The sequence below is a fragment of the Epinephelus fuscoguttatus genome, linkage group LG3 (assembly GCF_011397635.1).
Source record: "Epinephelus fuscoguttatus linkage group LG3, E.fuscoguttatus.final_Chr_v1".
NCBI lineage: Eukaryota > Metazoa > Chordata > Actinopteri > Perciformes > Serranidae > Epinephelus > Epinephelus fuscoguttatus.
In genome coordinates, this window is record NC_064754.1 from 30,300,319 (window position 1) to 30,319,941 (window position 19,623).

Below are 19,623 nucleotides of genomic sequence, written 5' to 3' on the forward strand. Positions count from 1 at the left end.
AAATGTTTTTGTGAGTTTGTTGAATTAACGGCTGGAGACTCGGTCTACAGTGAAGGTCAGTGGTTCCCAACCTGGGGGTCCTGAAAACTGCATTTGTGGTGCTTGAACCCCATTAGCTATATTATTTATTTTTAGCCTTTTCCTAACATTGACATTTATTTACTACTACCAGTGCTATATATTGACAAAACTGACAATTATTACATTTTACTGAAATAATATTTTATCATTTCATGCAAGAAATAAATTGACCGATTAGTTGCTTTAATAAAACAAGGAAAATTAAACAGTTTTTCCTTAAACTAGTTACAACTCAGGGTTCCCACAGATCATTAAAAAAACTTGAAAGCCATTAAATTAGTTAATCTAAAAATAAGGCCTTAATTGGCATTAAAATGTCTTAAATATGCTAAGATATTGGGCATATTAATTTATGAATCTTCGTTCTGACATTGCATTGTAAATCCTGAAATAATTAGTGACATTATTTTCCTTTAAATAATTATCGAATGCCCCTCACATTATTGTAATGCACATCAGGATAGCCAAACCAACAACACGTATACTTTAACCACATCCGATCAAATTACAAAAAGCTCCCTTCAAATCAACGTTTATGATAATATGTTTATTGTTTTACAATTGTTCCACTCTAGATTTTTTGTTTTTTGCCTGCTTGCTTGACTAAAAAAAGTCATGTTTTATGTTACAATTAAAATGTGGACAAAAATGTTCGTAATATTCAGTAATTGATTTCAGTTCTTTTTTTTCCTGTTCAATTTTGGGTTAATTTAACTCCGAATGGCATTTAAAAAAAGTCCTATATCTAACTTGCGTTAAGATGTAGGAACCCTGCAACTGGTAGACACTAGCAACCTGTAACAAATGGTTCCAGATACTGTAGGCTTCATTTAAATCAACCTAACATTTTACAGAAGTTCAGTTTTCTTGTCAAGAGAATACTACTCAGGCTGTAAAAACAGTAACATAATGTCTTCTGAGGCTGTGGAAGAGGTTTCTAATGCTTAAAAGAATAAATCTGACCATCTCATCAACATTAACTGTATTTGATACTTGACATTTTAACAGAAAGCTTGCCTTACAAACTGGAGGTGTAGGGTGTTATAAAAGTGGGCATTTAAATGGCAGCAAAGGTGAAACAAAAGCATGGGAAATAAAAGATCTAAAGACCTGTCCTATCCTGTCCTCTAGTCTAAAGACTAGAGGACAGGATATCTCAGTCTTATCTGGGACATGGTTCAGAACCTCTGGTGTAGGTGATGTGGTGCAGAAACCAACAACATTGTCTAGAGTGATCCCATGGAAGAATAAAAAATTCTGGCACAAGTTTGAGAGCAATCACATCCTTTTAGTTAACAGAATAAAGCTACAAACAATGATGACAGATTTAAGTACAAAGGTCTTCAGAGTAACATCAAGAGGACCTCATTTAGAAAAGGTTCAGCAGCACAAGCTAAGGACAGAATCCAGGTCACCATGTTTATAACAGTGACATCGCAGTTCGCAGTTGATTTCATTTTATAGTCTGCCCTCACCATGTGAGTTATAGTAAATATACCCTTGTTTTCTGTTTAGTGCTCTTTGGTGGGATCTTGGTAGTCAGACCATCCAACACTTCATTAAATCAACATCTGCTCATGCCAAGTGAGAAGCTGCTGGTTGAGCAGGCGCTCTTTGGAAAGGGTCCAATCTAGAAAGTCACCATATTCACATGCTTGGTCCATCATCACAATAAAAATATAGTTCAATAATCTGGAGAGTGGACATGGCACGACATGTTTAAGGCAATAATGGTCAAACAACATACAAATAGTTTAGCTATATGACAGTGTTCACAAAAGGTACAGAATATCTACAAAATGTTCAACAGTGATACCCCAGAAAATACACGTCTACTTTTACACTACAAAAATTTTGAGATAGCTGTAGCCGGTACATCTAAATGGTACAAAGGTTGCCATGGATACTGTGTAGTAAGTGATTGGGTGGGGTAAGCTTTGACCTTGTCCTGTAGCCCAGTAACTTGCACTGCACTGCAAGACCACGGCGTGTCTTTCCAGTATGTGTAAAAGAGATTATGATGACCTTGAGAGAACAAATGGATGATGAATAGATAAAAGGGATGGATGGATGCAAACTGGGCCGACTCCTCACAACTGACTGTCACCATTTCATCTTTTTTAGTTTTCACAGCTAGTAAAAGTTCATGACGACACCGAGACTACTTCACAGGAACTTCATTTATTAATCCACCGATACAGAATATATAGAATACAAGCTTCTTTTTTTCCAGGCTAGAAATCTCTCAAAGGCACAGGGTTATCAGTTAATTGACCAAATTAATGAGAAATTACAAGTAAAATATGGCATCTACAAATAGCTGTCAATCAACATCCATGTGCCGACAAAAATCCATGGTGCAGTATCATTCCAGATGCTACTCTGAGATTAAAAAAATGTGTATTTCAGACAGTGCTGTTTGTTTAAGTCCAGCTCCCCTGCATAGTCATTGCTTTAAAGGCAAGGTAAGTGATATTTTCGAGTTTAGAATACAATAAAGAACACTGGAGTCTCCTCATCTCTCCACAGCAATCAGGTCAGTGGTTAAGGCGGGGCAGGAGGGAATCAAGAATATATATGTGTATAGATATATATACTGTATACAATACAGTTGAGGCTGGACAGGAGTGGCTACTGGCATCTAGCCACTGGATAAACAGGGAAGGCACAGGGAACGAGGAAAGGACTGTAAAATAGCAGGTGAAGGCAAAGAGAAGAAGAATGGCAGCACAAAAGTACAAAATTGGCAAAGGGCGCTCACGCTTTCTCACATGCTTGTGCACACACACCAGACGACCGCACACTCAACACCGAACATCACCTGTTTTGCAAACCTGAAGCGTACACAGTGTGACAGGATGGGATGACTGGATGTTAAAGCGGAGGTGTGTGTGAAATGTGTGTGTGATAGTTAAAAGAGCGAGCGGCTAAGGTGGTGTGCTGTCGGACAGAGCGTGCAGGTTGAAACTCGTCCTGGGCAGCTTGGCGGGCGGCTCTATCGAGTCCTTGTCGTCGTCGACCGCGCTCAGAGAGCTGGACTGCAGCACGAGATCTCCGCCCTCCTCCTCACTCTCGTCTTCATCGTCGTCTTCTTCTTCTTCTGATGAAGAAAGGCACTGACATTAAGCGACCTGATAACTTGAAACTAAACATGTGAGGATAAACGCACTGGAATTACCTTTCTCCATGTCTGGAGAGATTCGGCTTTTGATGGTACTGGCAAACTGCAACACAGAGCAAGGATTGGAGCATGTTATAAACATATATCATCAAGTGCTGACTGCTACTATGCAACTGTAAGTGAAAACATACTTCTCCCATGACCGCAATGGGTGTCACTCCTTTAGCCTGGGCCACCCTGTGTTCTATCAGGTAGTACATGTACTCATCATAGAGCAGGCGGATCAGGTGAAAGGAGCCAAAGCTGGCAGCACTGCGCAGAGTCAGGTCCCTGATCACCATAGAGCTGATGAGAAAGAAAATAAAGACAATTTCATACCAAGTCATTTAATTGGATAAGAGGCATTCCATAAGTGCCAATAAAGAGTATAACAGCACTCGGACTTTTAACTATACGTATCACTCCACTTTACAGGTGTTCTAAGCCCTTTTCAAACGTTCAGGTTGTTATCTAACGTTATTTTAGATCGTAACAAATTTAGCACTACAAAAATAAACACATGTTGCCACGGAGATGGTAGCTTTCAATCAACACCAACTCCAACCTGCCTCTGTCCACTGGGGCAGCCGTCTGTCAGCAGCTGCTCCTGGGGAGCTGAGAGGACAGCGGCCAGCTAAATTGCCCTCACCAGGCTGACTGACAACAGACATTTACTGAACTTAAATATTTTTCATGTCAGCTCCCCCGGAAGAAATCGACAGTATTTGTATCTATTGATGCATTCATTCATTTCACAGCCCACAGTAGTGAGTGAGGGAAGTCTGCCGCTCTGGGACTGGGAGCTGATTAATCAGTGCAGATGCAGTTAATAAATTAAAAACATAAATAGCAGGATATCTGTTTAATTTAAACAGCTTTCAGTCCAGATTACGCTTCACTAAACGCAACAGAAATAGACTTGTAGTGTAAAAAAACGTACGGGGTCTCTGCAGGAGTCAACTAAAACCTTTCGCTGAAGCATATGATGAAAACAACGCAAACTATTTGATTTCTGTCAAGTGACACTAATCAAGTGTTGAGTGTTCTACCATGTATTAGGATTGACTAAAGACCAAGCTTACACACAGCAGCTAGTTAATGCTAATGTGCAGGAGTGTTTATGCATGCTAGGCAGCAGTTCAGTCCCATCAGCTGTGGAGTTATTTGTGAAATGAAATGCTTAAATAAACAAAGAAATCATAATCTGTTGTCCCTTATTACTGTTAACTGATAGATGGTGATTGTAGAACTGTTATCACACTCGAGGTCATGCTGTACTGACTGTCATCACCAGATCACAGCCGAGATGATATTCAGTACAAACAGCACTCCCTCTCATGTGGTATTGCTTAATTATCTTTGACATAAAATCAGATATTTATATACATCACGTTTTATTTTCTTCCCCTCACCTATAGAAGGACCAGTTGAGCAGAAAGACCTTGGCGGCCTTTGGTAGAGCGACAGGGTTGTGCTCGTAGGGCTTTAGGGCCTGAGAGACAACACTGTCCAGCCAGGTGGCCCACTGCTCCAGAGAGTTTTGCTGCTGCAGAGTCATTTTAAAATCTTGCTCCAGTCGCTGCACCACACGGTCTTCACACTGACATACCCAGGATGCCTGCTCCTGAGGGGGGGACACAGCTGGATTGTGTCAGAGTTCTGCTCTATTTCACATAAAACACTAATGTGCAGTAAGAGATGGGAGGTGGGAGACAGTGGAACAAACCTGTACGTTAGTGAAATCAACCCTGTTGAGGTCTGAGAGCATCTGGTTGATCTGTGCTGAGTTCTGCAGGACAGCGCGGGCTGCTTGGGCCAGGTGGTTCAGGCTGGTATAGCGGCGAAGTGTCTGGGAGAAGGAGCCCACACACACCACCTGAAGGACAGACGGAGGAGAAAGGATTATGGCTATAATAAGATGGTGCATGTCAGAGGGAAGGCACTATACGGCCCTGTTCACACTCAGTTTTTAAGTCAGTCCCTGCAGGATGTTGTGATGGCAACATTTATCAACCAACCCTGTGCATTTTGTGCACCTAGAAATTTTGTCCAATCACCACAACTTCACTGCAAATCTGTCTATTTATAATGGGTAAAATCTGATTTCACTGAAGAGCTGGGCTAACTGTTAGCATCACACAGCTAATGTTACCCAACAATTATTGGTGGATTTAAGAACAGAGTTGAGCCATTTTGGTGTCAGTGTGAGGTTGCTGGAACCATTTAATGGCTTGGTGTTGAATATTAGTCGCTGCTGCATTAGCTGGTGCTAACTAGACAGACAGAGCAGGAGCAGAGCGGCTCATGGAGATGGTCTCTCAGTGCTGCATTGAATGGCAGCAGATCGTCGCTGATCAGCTGTCAGCCCCCACCCACCATCACGAATAGATTCTCATTCTGTGGGAAACACAAACTGCTCATAATAGCAGGCTCTGGATCCGAGATAGTATGGCAACTACTTTTTTCAGTGTTCATCTGCCCCAGCAATTACACTGTAAAAAACCCCGCCTATATTCACTGCAAAATGCATCAAATTTTTTTAGAAAAGCTGCTGTGAAATCAGGCATTTCAAACCGCAACAACCTCAAAAAATCCTGCAGGGACTGTAAAGTGCCTCCTGGGTTTTCCAATTATGGGAGAACAGCACTGAAAATGTGAGAGTGCATACAACAACATGTTTCACCAAGCTACAGTGAGATCCCATCAAATATAATGAGAAAGCAGTCACAAAGCAGGAGATGTTTAAGATGATTGCCATGCCAGGTGGGAACTGTCTGAACAGGATCTAGACATCATCTGGACAGTTTACATCTGACCATGTAAAGGTATGAAACAGAAAGATCTAAAAACAGATGCAAAGCTCACATACCTTTATGCGAACCATCTCCTCTGGGATGTTCATCATGGCGCCTGTCAACCAGTTCTCAAGACTCTTGGCAAAGTTGCGGATGGCCTGAGTTAAGGCACCTGAGGGAGGGGTGGTGGTGATGTGGAGAGGAGAAAGAGATAGGGAGAAAAAGGTTTACATTTATATTTCAACACGCAGGTGTGTAGGTAGGTAAAACCTCAGATTGAGACCTGCATGCTGTAAATCTGTCAATTAGTTTTGATTTTCTCACTGAACAGTTTTGTACCTAAGACCCATTATGGCTTTATTAACTTACTGGGGATGGGTCTCAGTACATCAGGGATGAGGATCTCCACCAGAGTCTGGTAGAGCAGGTTGTCGCACTCTTTCGTCCAGCGCAGCACTGGCTCATACTTACACAGCACCACCAGGCACGATTTGGGCAGACGCTTCTCAGACTCATTGTGCCTAGAGGTGGAGAGGACGGACCATCCACACTCAGTTACAGCACTGGATGAGACATGTGCTGGTATTTCTTTCATCAGATTGCCTGAGTGTATTAATGACACTTACAGGTTGAGCGATTCTGTGTCACTGCTCTGGCTGAACCTCCAGAAGGATTTCCACAGCGTCTCCACGAGGGTGAACTGAAGGTTGACCATCACGTCCAGAATGGCCTGTAGGGATCACACAGAACACCACAGGGGTGTCTAAACCGTCTCCACACTTCTGGCATCGTGATTGCTTTACATTTTGATAGTAAAGAATGTTTTTCTTAACATGTAACACTTCTGTGCTATACAACAATGTCACTTCAACTTTGACAACATATAGCCACCTGATATTAAATCTGGGTTTCAACAGTGTCTACATCAAGGGCAAAGAACAAAGTTAACATCAGTGTGCATTGGTGCTGGGCAATTAATTTAACTTTATTTTCCAATTACCGTTTTGGCTTCCAATAATTATGAAAACAAAATAATCAAGGTGGAGCAGCTATTACGCCGCATTCTGTTTTGAGATGATGCTCTTGTTTTGTCTTGCGTTATAAATTTGGCATACCACTTTCTCTTAAAGCGATGTTTTCTTGCTAGATTTTGTGACTTTTCAGACCCTCTAGTGACTTTATTCCTGGAAATAACACTGCTACTACAACTACTGCAGATGTGCTCTCATTTAAGAAATATTTCACTGGTGGAAAGATGGCCTTTTCATAAAACTAGGCTGTCTATGCAGCAGAAAGACACAAATACTTTTAGAATTGGCACTCCATGACCAGAGAAAACAGAGAAAAGTGCTGTGGCATTTGCTTTTGCTCAAAAGGTGCATATTAAAATGGTACAATTACCAGGATGCACTGCACCTCAACGGTCCAATAAATTCTCCTGCTGGTAGGTGACATAATGCAGTGGTGGTGGGCTGGTAACAAACGATCTCTATTACAGTTAAACAGTAAGCTTAAATATGTTTCTGAAAACATTCGAGACGAGAAATCGGTAACACAGTAACAGAATCTTGGTTTATAACTGATGTTTTGCTGGGAGGAGAGCAGGGAGATCTAGGCACGGGTTAGAAGGAGGGAAGTTTATCACTGCTCATTTACACATACTACCCATATTGTTATAATGTAAAGCTGGTTGAAAATGGTGAAATATCCCTTTAAGTTATGAGGAAGAACTCTCAGCTTGGCTGTAAAAGTATTGACTAATGCTGCAGAGTGCTACTTGCTGAGGATATCTAACCACACTCAAACATACTGTGCGTCGTAGAAAAAAACGAATTACGGCATACGGTCTAAGTGCTTGAGCTACAACATGCCGTCATGTGTGCATTTCAATCAGTTTGTTGTGCCTGCTCTGTATGAAGGAGTGCAAGCTACAGGTTTGCTATTATCAACAGGTCAGAGTCTTGCAATGAAGAACTACATTAAATTACTGACATTTTTGTCATTTGTTTTTATTCCAACATGCCAGTATATGAGTGCTTTAACTGTTACAGTCAGAATTACGTCCAATGAGCCACCTATAGTTGAATTACATTCAAAGTTCAAGAAAAGCCTCTGTTAGAAATACTTTTTTTCCCCAAGTTCAATAAATGCACGATGTTTCAAATGTCAATGACTCATCAGGTTTAATAAATGTAATTTTAATGTTGACCAAAATATCTGTGATTTTGATTTTTGCCATAATCGAGCAGCCCTATTGTGCATGACGTGTCTGTATCCGTGACTGCCTACCTCACAGTGTTCTCTGTAGAGATTCTGGAAGGCCTTGAGGTGTTCTAAAAGGATCCCGTCAGGCAGGGTTCGATCTTGCACATCAATGTCAACAAAGTCTGGCAGCGGCCGTGATGCCTCTGAACAAGAGAAAGCAGCTGTTCATAGCTTGTATAGGGGATTACCAAGAACACAGGTTGAAAGTATTCATTTGTTAATGTACTGCTGGAAAAAAAAAAGGTAAACATTTTTCAGAGTGCAAGTGTTGCTCACCCAGAAACTGCTGATACTGTTGCACCTGCGCCGAAATATCACAGAGTGCTGCCGCCTGCTGCTGACCCATCCCACCTGATGTCCCATTAGTGATCCCCTGTGCCTTCTGTAGTGGCTTTATCCTATTGGACAAAGTGCCCATCAATCAAAACAAAGCTTATGCTGCAATTAGAGCACTTAAAACAGACTGCAGTAATATCGTGAACATCAGGACACCAGCAATCAGCCCCGTGTGGATACCTGTTTTTCTGTGAGAAAGGCTGCTGCCTCATCGCCATGTGCTGTTGTTCATCCATCAGTCTGAGCAGCGGGGAGCCAGATTTGATCCTCAGACCATAGTAGTGGTACTTAGAGTTCCCTCTGAAACACACATGAAGAGTTATGACAATGCCCTCATCTGGCAAAATCAATGTACGTGTGTGTGTCTATGTGCGTGTGTATATACCTTGTCCCTAATCGTCGTGTGCGTAGCCCCATGAAGACAGACCTGATGAGTTTACCGAAGGATGCAGCATTAACAGGTTCTAGTTTCTGCTCCTGGCAGTGCAGCAGGTAGTGGTAATAGAGGGTGCAGCGTGGTAAGCTCACCCCCTCCGCCCCCTCGTAGTTGTCACACAGCCACTGCACCTGGGGAAGATTGACGGTCGCAGAATTTCATGTTATTTCTCACTTTCATATCATAGAATGTAACCCAATACAGTGTTCACTTTGAACACGAGTACTCACAGTAGCAGGTGGGGCACGAGAGTTAGGGCTGGAGTAACTCTGTGCTCCTCCTCCTCCTCCTCCTCCACCTCCACTTGCTACTGCTGCTCCTCCTCCTCCTAACACATAACCTCCTTGAATGACGTAGCCCCCTCCACCCGCAGCAGCTCCTCCACTATTGGCTCCTGCTGTTGCCACAGTAACAGGCTGCGAGGTCACAGAGCCGGTGATATCTGACTCGGTGCTGGGCGTGGCCTCATAGTAGGAGGAGGAGGAGGTGGGAGGGGTCTGGGAGTAGAGGGGCGAGTCGGAGAAAGGGTAGTTGTTCGATCGACTGGACAGAAAAAGACAAGACACACACAGAAATTAAAAATGTACAACAGGCACAGATGTGTGATGTAGTCTTTGTTGTTTTAAACATAACTTTAAGTCAGACTTCCTACTGACACTTAAATTTACCCTTTGCAGTAAGCTTCCCTGTGAGTGTTGTGACTAATGTTGTAAAGCAATTTGACTATATTGAAATATAATGAAATGTGGCAATGTCCAGATATATAAACAATCAACAGTGGACTAAAGGAACCTAACTTCTTGTATAGCTCTGTCATCAGGGATGGTTTAATACTGTCTATTGGAGCTACACTGAATGGTAGCATGTAGTTTACACAGCAAATCTCTTCCTATCAAATCAAGTTGGCTCTTCTCAGAGACTGAAAATAAATGTTGCACATCTGATCTGAACCTTCAACTGTTAAAATAGATGTTCGTGAGAATGGCTCTTCAACAGGAACACCTGTGACCCCCAGAGTGGTAACAAAACTGGATGTTGTTATATGTTGTTGTTCATTAGCTCTTACGGCTCAAAAGGGGGCACCACTATCCACCAATATGTCAACAGTGTTACCATTAACTTTAACTGGAGTAATTGGGTCTTTAGCAGAACAAGTAGAAAGTCAAATTGTTCTAAGAGATTCTTGCTCTGCACAGTGTTCTTATCCTTTTTCTCCATGGCTTACCTATGCAGGGACAGAAGTGGCTACCTTTCCCACCTAAAATTAGGTCTGTCTTACCTGACATTCTTAAACCAGTCTAAATCTTAGACTAGTACTCAGCTGGGTTGATAAACCTGGCCCCAGGAAAGTTGTCAACATGCACACAGAGCAAGCTCCTTTCTACTCACATGGTGGACGTGGTAAAAGTCGTGTCTCCTCCTCCGTCCACATACTGCACCTGGCCAGAGTAAACATGCTCCACCTGGACAACAAGCAAACAGGAGACTTGAAGCAGCATTCACTGATTTTATTTGGTCACTTGGAGGCAGCACAAACTGTAAACACAATATTGACATATTGGACCATATGAAGTTATGGCAAAAGTGTTAGCAAACAATTGTCTATTACACATCCAGGAGCATGGCGCATCATTGGCATTCAATATTCACTCTCCTTTTAGCTCTGTTTTGGTCTGCATCAACTCTTAAGCTGTTCACCAGTAAGTCACTAGTTGCCTCTGTGTCATTATGTGCAAGTTAATGGGTTTTTAGAGCTTTCTGGGTGAGAACAGCCGCCTGCTGCTGCGACTGGAAATATATCATGCATTCAGAGAGATGAGAATGAACCCAAAAAGTGAAGGTGGAAGCTGTAAAAACCCAAACAATAAACTGAATGATGCTAAAACGTGCCATAAAAGTGAGGTGAACAAGAGTCCTGCATCAGGTCTGGTACCTGGCAGGTGACCTTCAAAAAAGGTGATTGGCAGGTGGTATTTTGTCTTAATTGTATGTCTGGATTTGGTTCTGGGTGAAACAAACAACATATGGGTCGGATTGTGGGAATTGGACAATAAATACACAACAAAATAATGAATGTAGTAATAATTCAATGTTTTAACACTTTAATCCTCTGACTGCTGTCTCTGTGAGTCAGATCTGTCTTCTGCACCAACTGGGATATGAGAGCCGCTTTCATCAGGTGCGTTACTAACAGGCATGGTAACTGTGGAGATGTGCTGCTTAACATTATGAGAATAAGCAAAAAATATTCATTAAAATTGTATTTCTTGAATTACATTCGTTTTAAAATACATTATCTCAGTTTCACATGAATTAAATGTTGCAAAATGATCATTTAAAAATTTAAGGAGAGCATGGTTTTTATGCGTTTTTTGGTTTTGGGTCATACACCAAGCTGTGTAGGCAGCTTGGGTCGGGTCAGGTTGCAGAAGTAATTGGTTATATGTGCGAGTGGCGGGGCAGGTGCAGTGTTGCACGTTGTGGTTATGTTTCAAGAGCAAATCAGACCGCTGCAGGACTCTGAGATGTACTGCAGAGCTGGGCATCAATTCTCTGTGGGTTCATAACAAGCAGCTACAAGTGTCAACATACATTGTTAATATAAAATCACATATTAGAGCTTCACTAGAGGCTTTAAACAAACAGCAAGACTGGAAAAAATGAGAAATAGCTACCATTTTTCTTTTAATACTATTCACACCACATCGTGTCGTCCTACTGAATAAAGAATGCTGTGCTCCATAACTGTGTCAAAAGGGTTTTTGTTCAGAGGAGTCGAGCAGGCACAATGTCTGAAACCTGTTTGACAGCTCACAATCATTACTGTATTATTATATTCAGACATAAATAGAAGCTAAGTTGTTGAGAGCATTTCTTGGTAGACGTGACAGTTTAAGGGTGGGTTTTAAGGAATACAACGAGGAAAACAAAGAGGTAGCGGGGTTAGTAGTCTGCCATTACAGATGAATGTAAGTGGTGGTCCAAAAAAAATCCTCATCATTCATTGACACCCGTACACAGCATGACCTGCAGAGTTCAGTGTTTAGGTACATCTCAGACAGCCCCTGGAGGCAGTGGTGTTGGAGGTGAAAAGACATGCAAAGCAGGTGGGGAATTACTTGTTTCATCTAAAGGGCACTAAGGGCTTTCTCTCCTACATCCCTCTCTTTCTATCTTTGGACACTGGACAAAGCCATTACTAAGACATGCATGATTAAATTACCTTGATACGTCACAATTACCTCATGATAAGAGGAAATGGTTTGTATGTCTGTTTACCTCCTGGTTAATGTGCACAGACTGTAGGTTGTTGATGTGGCCAGCCTGAATCCTCTTGGCTGCCTGCGAGACCGCTTGCAACACTGACCTCTGCAGGTGGGTAAAGCCACAGTGTCAGATGGAACCATGGGTGCTCAACCGTTTGTTGTGACTCGCTGCTCCGTAGTCAAACGGTAAATTAATAGTGTTTGTGTATATGTGTGCATCTTACCTGTTGGGTGGTCTGCACTGGTTGGACCACCTGAGTAGGAACACCTGGGGCAGGTGGGCTGGAGTCTGACAGACTGTCATTGGAGTGAACAGAGCCCTCTAGAAATGGTAGAGGGAGAGAACTTTAATCAGATGATGGAACAAATTTCAACAGAAAAGCCAGCCACCGTCACCACAAGTTCAGTACTCACGACATACTGCTTCCAAATCATAATAACAGCCACCGCAGAACATCCTGCAACTAAGTTTACTGTTTTTGCTCAGCTGAGGAGAGACTGATAGACGGGATGAGAGAGAATGTGTCTGTCCATCTCTGCTTTCATCCTTATATCTTGCATGCAGAAGGACAGCCTTGGACAGCTAATCTCCCAGATGGAGGGAGAAATCACTCCATCTTGTAAACATGCAGATCAAATGAGAGAGGGAAATGAGAGATACACGAGGGATGATGGATGGAAGGAGGAAACAGAGGATGGAGGGTGGGCGGAGGAGTGGGTAATATTCACTTCCTTATACCCTTCAGGTGAGAAAACATTTTACTTTAACTGTTTTTGCACTGCCCTGCTCTCACTGTTACTTCAACCAGCTTTAACTGTAAACATACCCAAAGTTACACTTGAGTTAGCACGACTCTGCACAGCCCACCACTCAATCTAATTTTTCATTATAATATGTGATGTAAAATGAGATCTAAAATGAGATGTAACTGGCAGTTTGGAAAGTTAATAACTTTTTGTTTGAGCAACTTTAAATTTCTCTCATGACATAATTCAAGAGCAAAGAATACTTATTGTTAGAGGTTACATGGTGATTCCCATGGGCTTCTAGCTAAATAAACTAAGCTATCTGGTGGCAACTTTTATACCTAAATTAATGCATTTGAGGGGGAAATGCCTAATGAGGGTGCTGACTGGATAAAATAATGAAGGCAGTCTCTTATAATGCAAGCCATTCTGGTCCATGGTTCTGATTAGTTTTACCAAATTCTGACAACTGCAGCTAGGACCAGAATACAGAACTCTGGGGCGTGCCAACATGACAACCAACCAAATGTTGTCAATAAAACAGACACATTTAGCACAGGTTTACAAGTTTTACAGTTTTCATCATGTGATATAGGCAGCACTTACAATTATAGTCAATTTATTGATAAGTTAAAAGGGTGTCTACCGGTACCAAACACTCAAATTTAATGCTTTTAAGACTTTTTCAAAATCATTTTAATCAAATTTAAGATAAAGTTTGGACAAATGATCTTTTTCTTATTTAAGAATTGCAGTAAAGTATACAGCTAATTACTGTACATGTGGTCCTGTGCAGAGGTAGGTTTTATGAAGGAATATGGTTATTAAGGTGAGTAAAGTTAATCTATATTTTGCCGCAACGTAAGCAAAAGTATAATTAAAAAGACAGTATTTGGTCCAGTGGCAGCATTTATGATTTACACCATAAGAACTGTGGAATTTTATGCAGAAAAGCTTGACTCATCTTGACAAAAAAAGATGGATAAATGAAATTAGATAAAATGTTTGTTGTGATTAGTACCTCACAAATTTCAATTTAGGACAATTTAATCACTTCAAGGCCTAATGCTTGCATAATTTAAATTTTTAAGGACCTGCGGACACCCCTGTGTGATCGACAAAAAAATGAAACTATTACTTTTTCAATCGCCTCTACATTAAAAACAGAAAAATATCAAATATTTGTTGGTTAAAGGAGCCAAAAAAAAGCAGTCTTAAGATTTCTATGGGGAAATAATCAACTGACTGATCAATAAGATATCAAATCTAGCGAGCTACTTTCAACAGCCTGCTTCTACACAATCCCGCAAAATGTATTTATATTTAAAACAGTTATTGATAGTATGAAGTCCCAGCTGAACAGAAAAACAATTTTCCCTTTCTATGTTACATGATACCGTATTAAACCCTTGTGTATAGTTATACTGTATTCACTGGATGTCTTTAAAGACATCACTTTAGCCTGCTTTCATAAATATGGATAAAGAGAAACAAAAAATCACAATAGCTTAAGTGTACCCTCTTTTATGAAGCACAATACAAAGTAAGAGCCCAGGTCTTTTTACTGCAGTCTGTAGATATGAGTGAATGCCAGCTTTTTAATAAGCACAGTTATTCAGTTACCTCAGTTCTACTTCACGAGAGTGAGACAAGCCTGAGGCCTGTGAGTCTGACTCTGGGTGAAAGTGCAAAGTGTTACTTGATACCAGCAGGCAAAAAGATCTACTAATAGACATCCCTAAAATAAACTTACAGATAGACACCGGTGTTGGGGTCGATTCTCTCATTTCCGCTAGTTAAAACCATATTTTAAAAATACTGACGAAACTCAGTACGGCTGAGAATTTTTTTAATGCATGACACAGTTTGAAAAAGCATTCATCTAAATGAATTTGAACTACTACATGGAAATGGTCTAGAGCCTTGTATGAACACATTTAGCTACCATTGAGACTGGCTTGCACACTCAAAGCCATGTTGATGAAATATAATTGAAAACAACAACAACGACATTATATCACAGACTCTATAAGAGCAAAAGCAGAAGAGCAGAAGTGAAGTCAGGTTCTATCCATCAACCATCCACGCTCCCACATTTGGGACTACGCAGCCTAGCAACCAAGTCCATCAGCTTATTTTGTCCTCATAATGTATGCACCATCTAACCAGACAGGCAAACTACATCAGGGGTTTTTCGATCAAGGTGGGTCTTAGATCTCTTTCAAGCCATCTAATTAGACTGTTATAAAAATGGAATGCAACTCTGTGAGGCTGAAAGCCTGCAGCCTTCATGACCGAGAAACACTGAAATAACAAACATCATCTTCATAAGTAGTAACTGCAAATAGTTATATCAAAATTCAGTCGGAAGGTTCCCAAAATGTCTGTTGATAGCACTCAAACGTGTTTCTGTGAAGTGAAATCTAGGCTTGGAATAAAGATCAGAAATTGGCTGTGCACTTGTGTATTTAGGGGCTAAAATTATGACCTGGATCAACTACTATAGAGAAGATACTCTAATTTTGATTACTGATTACTGGTGCTAGTTATTCATCAAGTAAAAAACATCAACTGAATAATTGTTTACTCTATAAAATTTTATGAAAATAGTGCAAAAAAATCTATTTCGATTTAGTAGAGCCCGCAGTGGCATTATCCAGTTCATTAGTGAAGTCACACCAACAGTACAAAGATCCCTAAAGATATTTAATTTGCAATGATGCAAAACAGGAAAGCAGAAAATCCTAACTACTAAAACCCTGAACCAGCAAATATCTGGGTTTATTCTTTCATAAATGACTTAAACAATCACTCCACTATCAAAGTTGTTGAGAAATTTCTGTCAATAAACTAACGGATTAATTGCTTCAGCACTGTTGGACACCACTTTGATTTAACCATCAAGAGATCGTGATGGACCCTGGCACTTAAATGACGAGCATTTCTCATCATTTTAAAGATGTATAAACAAACATTTATAACCACCTCTGCTCTGTACTGATAACTGGAAGCCGTCACTATGTGCCAGACAAACTGCCGGTCTCCAACCTGACTCCAGCCTGTTGCTTCCACCCAAGATACAGACTCGTGAGACAAACTGCAGCTCGCTCAGACTGCATGCCCTATCATGCCCTCCTGCTGCTGGAAAATGTGTATTATGTGTACATGCACAGTGTGTATTATGTAGGTATGTGTCAGTCATTCCCCTGTGTCTCACCTGTCACAGTGACTATGATGTACTGGGGCGAGTTGCTCTGACCATTACTTTTCTGGACTGCAGAATGCTGGATTTCTGGGGTTACATAGTGCTGCGTGGGAGTCGTCAGAACCACTGCCTTCTGGCTCTGGGTGGTGGGCGGCGCTTGAGAACAAAGTGCATCCTGTCCTGTTTTTGAGGCAGCGGCCGATTGGTTCGCCGATGCAATGTTTCCAGAGGTCGGTGGGATCTCGGACAGGAAGTGTGCCGTCTTGGCGGATGAGGGTGTGGTGGCAGCAGGTGTTGCTATGGTTACTGCGTTGGCCTGCTGAGGCTGAAGGTCCTCCGAGTATCCAGAAGTTGCCATGGCAACCAATGCTTTGAGGCACTGGTTCTGTGGATAAAAAAGAGACGGTGCTCATTAATGAAAGTGGTGCAAACACACATAACAACACACTTGTTTGCAGGTTATTTCACCTCTCTGATTTGAACGCACGGACCTAGAGTGTGTGAGCTTACACGTGTGCGTGCACGTGGAACATAAACCAGAGGAGGAAGTAGAGCTTTTGTCCGAGAATAACAGTAGTCTAGGGCTTTTCCTGTTTGCTCCAGTATGAAACACTGCCATCTTAAACACCCACCAATAAAGCAATTAATTAAAATTTCCAAAACAAGTTTCACTGACTGTGACCATGGTGTTTCAAGTGAAATAGAGCAACTAAATGACTGAATAAATATTTGAAAATATGCCACCAGATATCACCTTTGGATATAAACTCATAATAATCATTAAACCCACTGTCAGTCAAAACTTTAGACCTTCCCACTGTAAAATAAGCCACTCCTGCATAAACCAACACGGCAAACAATCAGATGATCATCCGGCACACCGTGTTCATGGGAGTGACTTGCCGAATTCAATGTCAGAGCAAAAACTTTTTCAAAGTCACAAAAAGATTATGAAACACACTACACTCATACCGCAGGGTTTACAGCTCACACGCGGATGAGTCGCGTGGGCTGTTTCGTGTGCTTTTCTGTATCTAACGATTCTGGATAGCTTGCTTTAGAAGTGAGTTCAGAAGGCGAGAGTGATAGCTTCCCCCTGCTAGCAGCTCACGTTGACTTGTGACGTGAAACACAGCTACACATTAGCTATTGCTAGTTACTCGTGTTGAACAGTAACTAAATCCACGAACACGCCACCGGACACGTCTTCTTAAAATTTCACCGTAAACGAAACTATAACAGAAAATATGAACATTGTAACAAATGAGCCAGAAAAAGTACGATTGGCACTACAACACACCCGCCATCTTGTGCTCTTATCAAAGATCTGACATCGCCATAACAACGGTCTGCGTTTGGAAAGAAGCTAGCAACCACTTTCATCACCGACACGTTCCACCAACCTCACGTTAACGCGGACGGTTGTACAAACAAGCACACGTACACAATAGGAGATAATGAAATGGTAATTCAGAGATATTTTACTTTTTCACCTCTAGTTTATCCCAATATTGTCCTTTTTAGTCGTTGAAGTTTTTTTTTCCTTAGATTTAGCTAGGTTGTTGTTGTTGACTCCCGTTGCTTGGTTCTTGTCGCCAGGACTACCGTGACTATGGCGCCTTGCCTTCACCGGGGCAACTGTTGCTACCCTCTGGTCTTCGCCCCGCCCTACACTAAATGCTGATTGGCTGACGTGGGAGGTGGTCGTAGCGTCAGTAAATTAATCTCTCACTCATTGGTGGACAGTCCCTGTCTATCACTTTCACCACAGCCGAACGTCAAATGACCACTTCTAATGTTACTTGTTTTATTACTCAAAATGTCAAGAAGATAGATGGAAAATGAAGGAATTTCATCTCATTCACTGCACATAAAACACCGCCACTTATCCCCGCCCCCTCTATAGTCTCATATTAATAATGAATATTGCACATTTAGGCTTGAAGTTGACAACATATACATTGATTGATTTCTTTATTCTGTGTCATGCAGAGAACCGTGTGCCCAACCCTCATGAGTTTACAAGACACCATATCGTTGCAGTGATCAATCCAAAGTACATGTTATCTTACTGCCCAGTCCCCAAATTAAATACTTTTCTTTTTATCCAAGGCCCAGCAAACCAATGGTGATCAACCAAAAGAAATCAACATAAATGGAGGTCATTTTACTGAAAAGTGCATCCCTTAGGAACTGTTCTGTACTTATCAGAGGAGGTTGGCTGGGGTGTCACTTTTTTTATCCTTTCAAAGGCAACAAATATTTTTCTTTGAGCCTCCCTGAGACTGACAGAATATGCAGGACACTCCCTCTATCATAAATTACTTGTTAGATTTTTAAGACTTACTCTTTGATGTTTGAAAGTAAGGAGTTGAAGACAAAATCCTGAAGTTAACAAAAAGCCTTGTTTTTCCACAATCGTCATGCATACTGGTTAGTTCGTTCGAACAGTTTATTTTTTGGCAAAATTTTAAATGAGACATAGAATCAAGTGATTTCAAACAAATATCACTATTTCAAGCTCAGATTTGGTTGTTTTTTTCTGACAGAAGCATTTATTGACATGATGTGTCCAAGGATCATTGGAAATTTCAAAATCCGACAATTATTTCTGTTTTTACAATTATTCTGAGATAAATGGTATGATTTTGGCAATTTTTAAAGAAAACACTCCAAACCCTGACATTGTTGCTAAAATAAATACAAAATACAGCCATTTATATTTGTATGCCACTCCGCTAAGTGCAAAATAAAAAACATAAGTCCCTCCCCCAGTGTTTAACAAATTATTTGACATGCCTGCACCTTATTGCACCACCCTCTCACCTTCATTAATAACAAACAATCTCGTATGTCTTCATATGTGAGACAGTAAAACAAAAAATGAACTCCATTCTCAATATCACCTATGTTGCACAGCAAACAAAGTCTGTCCCCCTCTGGAGTGGCATTAAGCCTACTGGTCTATAAGGCTAATGGTAATGTTCCTGAGCGTAACTAGGCACATAAGGATCTTTGTCTATTTTTTAAATTATACTTTCCGTAAGGCTCTGTATTGGAGCTACAGTCTGGTTGTAATTTTGGTTTATACCACACATAAACAGACCATTTTTCTCCATACATGAGGAACTTTAGAAACCTGTTTTGGAATATAAATAACATGCTGTTCAAATAAAATAAGGATTTTAACTCACTGGCCCATGGGAGTCTTTCATCAGACATCTTCACAAGTCTATTCCAAAGCCAAAGCATTTGACATATATATCTGATGTTTGGAGGTTGCCATTCTACATCTCCATTAATGGCCAAAACCATTAAAACACTAAATTTAT

At 41.0% G+C, this 19,623-nt stretch overlaps 1 protein-coding gene across 5 annotated transcripts; it reads right to left on the reverse strand.

The window, feature by feature from the left end:
• Positions 1-1,336: 1,336 nt before the first annotated feature.
• Positions 1,337-17,929, reverse strand: rfx1b (regulatory factor X, 1b (influences HLA class II expression)). Of its 5 annotated transcripts, none has more exons than XM_049571899.1 (18): positions 17,785-17,929; positions 16,304-16,676; positions 12,564-12,661; positions 12,353-12,442; positions 10,463-10,536; positions 9,304-9,616; positions 9,023-9,204; positions 8,818-8,937; positions 8,578-8,699; positions 8,326-8,444; positions 6,663-6,766; positions 6,406-6,557; positions 6,111-6,208; positions 4,968-5,117; positions 4,654-4,865; positions 3,394-3,547; positions 3,260-3,305; positions 1,337-3,178 (listed from the first exon to the last, which is right to left on the reverse strand). In XM_049571899.1, the coding sequence occupies exons 2-18, from the start codon at positions 16,647-16,649 to the stop codon at positions 3,009-3,011; spliced, it is 2,550 nt and encodes an 849-aa protein (XP_049427856.1). In that variant the 5' UTR covers positions 16,650-16,676; positions 17,785-17,929; the 3' UTR covers positions 1,337-3,008. The 5 variants fall into 5 exon arrangements, with proteins under 5 accessions (XP_049427856.1, XP_049427853.1, XP_049427854.1 ...); XM_049571896.1 differs by having other exon boundaries at positions 1,337-3,181; XM_049571897.1 differs by having other exon boundaries at positions 1,337-3,181; positions 17,777-17,929.
• Between the last annotated feature and the right edge of the window lie 1,694 nt (positions 17,930-19,623).

What these genes read in the sequence shown, in the direction of transcription:
- rfx1b (XM_049571896.1), bottom strand. Translation starts at nt 16,649, where the DNA reads ATGGCAACTTCTGGATACTCGGAGGACCTTCAGCCTCAGCAGGCCAAC. An exon ending in CCTTTCTCACAGAAAAACAG is followed by an intron (nt 8,700 to 8,817) that starts GTATCCACACGG and finishes TTTGTCCAATAG; the next exon opens with GATAAAGCCACTACAGAAGG. An exon ending in TTGATTTCACTAACGTACAG is followed by an intron (nt 4,866 to 4,967) that starts GTTTGTTCCACT and finishes TCCCCCCCTCAG; the next exon opens with GAGCAGGCATCCTGGGTATG.